Raw genomic sequence first — 7,869 nt, forward strand, 5'->3', positions numbered from 1 at the left:
AAACTACTGATGGTATGATCTGAAAAATCACTAGAGACTATAATCCTTGATCTCTATTAGGTCAATCATGCTCAATGGCTAACCCATCACATGTAATATAGCTACAACAACCAGACAGGTAATAAAGATAAAGTGCTAATAGCTGCACTAACTATCATAATATAAACATCATACCTATTTGCCGTCTGGAGATGTTTCATCGCTGTCCAGTCCCCAACTTCTGACCTCAAAATTCCGAACGAGAAAATCGCCGGAAATCCATATAAATCTGAAACGGAAATCCGAAACATAACCATATCGAAAATCCGAAAATCCAGAATAAATGCCCAGTTTGACTCGCAAACCTGGCTAACAAAATACCCAGAATACCACAACAGGTATCCGATAAATCTCCAGAACACCAAAAGCAGGTATCATAACCCGCTCTGATACCAATAAATTGGTATCAGATAAATCTCGAAAATCCATAATACAAAAATCCAACAAGTATCGCCAAACTTGACGCTCTGATACCAAATAAATAAATTGGTATCAGGTTATCCCAAACATCCAAAATACGAAAACAAAAGATCGTATAACCTGACTTTGATACCACTGAATTGTCACGCCCCCAGAAGAGTCCCTGTCCGAGAAAATTTCGGCAGCATCTCCCCTGTACGGCGGACAATCAAAAATTTTCTACAAGCACTAAATACTCAGCCATAGGCGGCTGGAATAATAACAGTAAATAAAATCAATCACCACGCAGTTTATATAATAAACAACATAGTAATACTCTGACTCGAAATCAACCCTACTCAACTACACTCGTAAAGCCCAAATCCGATTTTTTTCTTACCTCTTCTGCCGTCCAGGCAGGCATGTAGTAGAGTAAATCCAAATCATACTAAAAGTCCATCCAACGGAAAGATTCCATACAATATCCATATGTAAGTCCAAAACAAGACTAAAACAAAGTCTGATAGCGAAAAGCTAAAATGAAACAACAACTCAAAAACCAGCAGCGGAGTAGCACTACGTGCAGTGGGGACTAGCGACTGGAACTCCCTCCTGACAGCATCAACCTGAAAATATCAACAATGGAGGCGGGGTGAGTCCAACACTCAGCAGGTACAGTTGATATGCAAAGTAAAGAAACAACACCTAGCACTAATCATGCGTACAGTCTCCTGATAAGAAAGATAAGAATGCATCTGAAATAAACAGGAGAATACTGTACTAACCAGGTCCTGAGTATAAGGTCAAACAGTCCGAGGGATAAGGAAATCCTGTATGCATGTCAAACATAGGTATCCAAACAATATGCAGCATATAAATGCAGCAACCACAAACACAAGCAATAAATGCATCATGCATATGATGCCAATGATGCGTCCTGGTCACCCCTAACGCCAGTCGATCATCTCATACAAAAGTGAGGCCGAGTGGGTAGGGCTGTGACAACCGTCACTACTCCTGATGAGTGACCGAGTGGACGGGATGCTGTCGGAGTACACCTATCCTCCTACCCTAAATCATAGATGGGGGAGCACAATGCTCTCAACTCCCGGTACTCAAAGACGGGGAGGAATCCCTGCCAGATAACACGTTGTGTCATACTACCCATGAGCGGACCAACGGTGCCTAACAGAGTCCCTGCTGCAACACATTCAGCCTGAATCGACCACTAACCCATGAGTGGTGGTGTGTGCAGATCCATGTAACTGGCGATGTGCTCAACAATAATGGAGCGGACTATCGCACAGCATGCAATCATGCATATGGTGCATGGCAATAACCATAAAAATATCCTGACCTAATCCATATATATAGAAAAGTGCACCCTAGGTCAACGAATCATATCGAATCAAAGGTACACAGAAGGTATAAAAACCTAGGTCCTGAACATGGTCAAGCATGGCATATCATTACCCCTATAAGCATGTATAAACAGGTAAAATATACCTGAGATGCAAAACCAATCAATCAATCAAGCATGTAAGATTTGGGTAGTGATTAACCGAAACAGATAAGAAACACAATTAATGCAACATGTTAATTTAATTACTAAGCATATCAAATGACATAAGTCAAAAGTACTCGCCTCCGACAAAATAGAAAGGTCCAATCCGACGTCGAGATACCGTCTCGAATCAGAGTCCTGTAATAAATCGTACAGTTTAGCTAAGTTAACTATAAACAAATAGCTAAACAACTTCCAAATCCACCAACCATCTAGGGTTAGTTTCATTAACCCTAATTACACCATTAGATTTATTCCAAATCTAAATTAATAACTATTGCTAACATATCTAGAAACCATCTACAACGGAGACCAATTCCTACACAATTAACGAACCCAAATCAAACACATAACAATCTATATATGTACTAAATCCTTACCTTAATTCAACCGCTGCTGAAAGTCAGAAAGTTGCTGCCCAAAAGAAACAGCTGCTGGAAAAGTGGTTGTCGGAGCCATTTACTCTGACCAGATCAAGAAGAATGATCAAAAACATTCACAAAACAAACTATTAACAATTTAATTCTAGAAATAAATTATTCCCCTTTACCTCTTCCACTCCAATTGTCTGTAGTGACCAAGGATCCGGCGTAGAAGAAAAATCCTCTACCAACGTTGTGGTGGCTGAAACCTAATGTAGCCACTGCCTTCCATCATCACCCCAACTCAGGCTATGAAAGGTATCGAACACCCCAAACCACAACTAGGGCAGAGCACTAACCTCCAAGATGATTGTTGGGTGACAACGTGGAGAATAATCGGCAACAGTGCTAGGGCAAAAAGGGTGTCGGCGGCGGTGGAGATGCTAGGCCACAGAGGGACGGCGGCCGGCGCTGGGGAATCGGTGCCGGCAGTGGCGTCGGGCTGGCTAGGGCACAAACGGCGGCGCTGGTGTGGAGAAGGAGAAGGAGATGAAGTAGGAGGAGAGGAGAAATCGCCGCGGCCGGCGGTTAGGGCAAGGAGGAGGGCGCGGCGGCATCGGGGAGAAAAGGGAAGAGATGCGGGGAATGGCTCGGGTTCGGCAACAAAAAGCAAGAAATAAATAAAATAAAAAGGAAAAGGATATATAAATATAATCTTTTCCTCGCTTAAATCGGATAGCCTAAACAGGCTTTTCCCCCGGCCCCGTTTTTATCCCCGTTTACTCGTCCGTACGAGCTCCGAAAAATTCCCGAAAAATGTCCAAAAATTCCGGAAAATTCCTTTATTAAAAATCGTCATTTTTCTGGTATTTTACAATATATATCAAAATAGAAGCTCGATAAACAATGAATTTTCACTGACAAATAGTATATCAAGGATAGATTTTGTTAAATTTGTATTGTTATTTCACGATTGATTCAAGAATAATCCTTATGAATTTGTGCTACACGGTGCGAGCAATTCATAACTAAAAATTCAATGAAATATGTACTACATAATAGGTTCAATTTCTTAACTATCAATATGTACTAAAAATGTACTACATAATATGTACTAAATAATATGTACTACATAATATGTACTAAAAATTCATAACTAAAAATTTAAAAAAAGTTTTGTCGCAAATCTGGGATGAAATTTTATATAAAACACCACAAGCTTTTATTATATTGATAACTTGGTCTACATGTTTATTAAGAAACACAACCATTTATCTAAGTGCAATAAGAAGACGTACAACAAGACCAATCAAGACATTGCAAATGAGAGATCGCTAAGTAAAGACAATACGACAGTACCCTTGTCGGACAACAACATAACTAAGTCTACGCTCCTAGAGTTCATCCTTGGATTCATCGCTAGGGATGAGTGATGCTTTGATGGGATAGGAAGGTGACATGGCAATACCACATTGTCCTCTATTGTTTGGGATTCCTCGTTTCATCCTTATGTAGCCTTGCTCTCCCCAACTTGTCCCCCATGAATTCTTCACTATCCAATATTTAGTTCCATCTTGTGTCGCTCCATATCCAACAACAGCAACTCCATGATTTAAGCTCGTGCCACAAGGTCCTATGAAGACCCCCTATATATAAAACATAACAATATTAATTAATAAAGCACAAATATTAATTATAGTCCCGACTAATAAATGCTAGTGCGCTAATGTTAATTGCCATCAACCTAGCTATGTCTCACATAGTTAAATTATCATTATAAAACTTCTAAACCTACCTCAGAGTATAACTGGAAGGCTAGACCACTTGCATCAATAGCGACTGATACAGGTTGATTTGCTACAGCTTGTTGAAGAGCAGTCTCATTGTCTGGTAGAACATCTTGATATCCATCAATTGTCACAACGGGCTTATTCACCGATATATATATATGAAAAATAAACAATCGTACAATTAATTTCTTAAATTTTGATCGATCGGGAAGTATCATATATATAAATTAATTAATTTATAATATAACATATAAACCTGAGGTGCTTTGCAGTGTCCTTGCCGTCCTGTGTAAGGGTACATATCCTCTGTAGTTATGCCACCGAAATCTGTGATGAATTCAAATGCATGATCCATCAGGCCTCCATTGCATCCCCAGTCGGTCGTATCGCAATCCACAAGCTCTTGCTCAGATAACGATATCAACTCTTTGGTCACTATTTGATTTATACCCTCAACAGCAGCAACTGCCGAAAAAGCCCAGCAACTCTCTGGACCAAGTAGGATTTGCATGCCATCACTCGATCGTGCAAATTAAATAAACGTCTCGAGCAAATGTGTGAAAAGTAATAACTAATTGATCGGTCATCTACTATATAGATTATATGCTTACTGCATTTGCCTTGATCTTTGACGGGTGTAACTGCGCCTTGGGTCCTCCAATCCACCGAGGCAGGGAGTTTGTAAATATCGATGTGGCCGTGCTTGAACTCCCCCTCCGGCTTCTCCCCGCGGCGAATCCGGTGGTGCTCAATCTTGGAGCCGGCGTAATGGTCCAGGAACTCTTGGTTGGTCAAGTCCGCGAAGGCGTTGAGCTTGAGCTTGTATGGCTCGTCCTTCTTGTTGAACTCGTGGATGAACTTGATGTTGTGCTTGAACACGTTGAACCGCCTGCGCTTCTCGTCGAGGTCCCGTGAAACCGTGTGGTGGCTGCGCCATCGCTCATAGAGGGCCCACAGTCTGTCCTCACTGGACAAATCCTCCTCAGTGAAGGGAATGCATCGAGATATAGTGAAGGCCAGTGCAAGAAGCATGGCCACCAACAACACCTTTCTCCCCATGTTAACTACTGATTACTATGTATGCTTTTGCTATTTGCTGCTATAAATTGCATGCATTGTGGGCTAAGGCAACCTTCAAACCGAGATATTTATAGAGAGGAACTGAGGCAGTACTAAGTAAATTGGACCGGGGCTGAACCGGCTAGCTAGCTGGTTTTTCTGGTTCTATCGGGGAAATCATAATGATATTTAAAAAACTTTAAATAACTAAAAATGAGGATCATATATGATAATGATATTTGTTCACTAAAACGAGTCATCTTTTAATTTGTTCATAAAACAACTACTAAACATTTTTAATTCGCATGCTGTGTGCACTGCAAGGAAAACTAAATATATCTTTTATATGGAAAAAATTAAAGGCCAAACGAGATATTTTTTTATCATTTAGCTTTATGCTATGATGGATTTATGGTACAATATTTGACAGTATCTACGTTTGGTTAACCAAAATACCTCAAATTAAGGAAACAAAAAACTAACTATATATAAAAAGTACAACTTGTTATATATACACACTTAAAATGATTAGGGTCCACATAGAGGTGGCACGTGAGAATCCATAGCTAGCTAGTGGCTGAGATGGAAAACCGTTGACGAACCATGCATCTGACTGTTGACTTAATATATATAATTCAAAAGTCAACTTTGTTATAGAATCAATTCATGTGTCGATACCCCGACCTCGATAAATATATATATATATATCCATTTCACGTGACACAGCATGTTAATTCGTAGTTCAACTCAATTAATTAGTCAACCTCGTACCGTTAGCTAGCTAATTAACGTACAATTTCACATGATAAAAGCATGTTAACTCGCAGTTCAACCCAATTAATTAGTGAACCTCGTACCGTTAACTAGCTAATTAACGTACAATTTCACATGATAAAAGCATGTTAACTCGCAGTTCAACCCAATTAATTAGTGAACCTCGTACAATCAACTAACTAATTAACGTAGTATTTGAGGTCGGATGAGATGCCAATTATACTGTAAGTTATATTAATTCCGTTAGTTTAAACACAAAAGTCGAAAATAATTTTTTAAAACTTATTGATTCGGTAAAATACCTAAAAAAATCTAAAAATAAAAAAGCACTGTCGAAAAATCTAATATCAACTAAATATTTATTTAAATAGACCCAAAATCCTAAAGATGCAAAAGAAAAAGAATCTTAATAGAAAAAAAAAATCGTAAGAGACTGAAAGACTCAAAAATTCAAAAATACATAAGAGTAAAATAAATTTAAAAATATATAAAATCTCCGAATCCTCTTGTATCAATCATCCTAAGTTAAAAAAAAACTTATCCTCTAATTTAGAATAGTGTTAAATGGTAGCCCAGGAGAAAGATACTCTAGCATCAAATTAGCAAAATCTACTAGCATCTACTAGACTTTCACCTCAGTGACAGATAGCAAAGACTCTTCACTTATGAGGATATGCCTAGTGTTGCAGATTCGATAATGTCTAGGTCTTTTGAGTAAGACAATCCCCAAGCCTGCAACTGTTAGTACCCGTGGTAATTTTGATGTAGTCAACCAAATTAAAGTTAGGTCCTGTGTATTTGATCCATGTGATTTAAGTGTGCAGGAACTTAGGAACACAAGAAGTCGAGTGGAAGACGTAAGTAGTGAGAAGAATGGCACGGGAGATAGCCGACGGGCTGCGGAAGAGTACACCGGTGGACGAGAAGAATGTGTGCGACATTCGAGCGACGAGAAGCTGCGGAGGAAGCCTGCTCGAGGAGAAAGTCAAAAAATGGATTCGGGTGAGCCCTATTCCGGATGGTCGAAATCACCCAAACGAGCGGAGCAGCGGAAGAGCCAAAGGAGAAGTTTGGAGCTTAGTAGCAGTTGTTGAAGGCGCCTTCAATGATATTGAAGACACCAGAAGGCGCCTTCAACCCCTTGAAGGCGCCTTCAAACAGTAACTGTTACGAAGATAAACTTTATCTTCGCACGGATAGGATTTGCCATGCTGAATGCGCCTTCCACCCAATTGAAGGCGCCTTCTAGCTTCGGATAAGATTTTTCAAGATCTATAAAAAGACCCATGGAGCTAGGAATTAGATATCAATTCTTGTATTTATTTCCTAGCAACTGTCTGAGCATTCAACGAGTGTAAGAGACTTCTCCGCCTTCATCGAAGGAGACTTTTAGTGCTTTTCATTTGTCTTGGATTAACAACCACCTAGGTTATATCCAAGTAAATTTCTTTGCTTCTTCTTTCATTTTGTAGTTGTTTAATTTACTTGTTCTAATTATACTGTTGCTACTAATTTGAGTTAAAAGTCGAGAAAGGTTCATTTTTGTTTACAACAGGCAATTCACCCCCTCTTACCGGCCTATCTGGTCCAACAAGTGATATCAGAGTTAGGATGCCTCAGAAGAACTAACTGCTAACTGAAGCAACGAAATGATGGTCGGTGTAAGCATCCATCCACCAAAATTCGAGGGAGACTTCGCGCAATGAAAATGTCGGATGGAGGTATTTTTTTAAAACGGACTTTGAGATTCTGTTAATTATGAAATATGATTTTGTAACCCCTAAAAACCAACATAGAGCTGGAAAGGAAGAGTGTTTATGGACGAAGAAAGAACAAGCTGAATGCATGGCGAATGGTAAAGCAGAGTTCCATCTGCTGAGAG

General features: G+C 39.5%; 1 protein-coding gene across 1 annotated transcript; it reads right to left on the reverse strand.

Annotated features, from left to right (window-relative positions):
* Window positions 1-3,582: 3,582 nt before the first annotated feature.
* On the reverse strand, window positions 3,583-5,251 carry LOC121973122 (thiol protease SEN102-like). The gene is made up of 4 exons (XM_042524705.1): window positions 4,766-5,251; window positions 4,411-4,643; window positions 4,160-4,291; window positions 3,583-4,010 (listed from the first exon to the last, which is right to left on the reverse strand). The coding sequence occupies exons 1-4, from the start codon at window positions 5,211-5,213 to the stop codon at window positions 3,759-3,761; spliced, it is 1,065 nt and encodes a 354-aa protein (XP_042380639.1). The 5' UTR covers window positions 5,214-5,251; the 3' UTR covers window positions 3,583-3,758.
* Window positions 5,252-7,869: the final 2,618 nt, after the last annotated feature.

This window comes from Zingiber officinale, chromosome 4A (genome assembly GCF_018446385.1).
Source record: "Zingiber officinale cultivar Zhangliang chromosome 4A, Zo_v1.1, whole genome shotgun sequence".
In the NCBI taxonomy this organism is placed as follows: domain Eukaryota; kingdom Viridiplantae; phylum Streptophyta; class Magnoliopsida; order Zingiberales; family Zingiberaceae; genus Zingiber; species Zingiber officinale.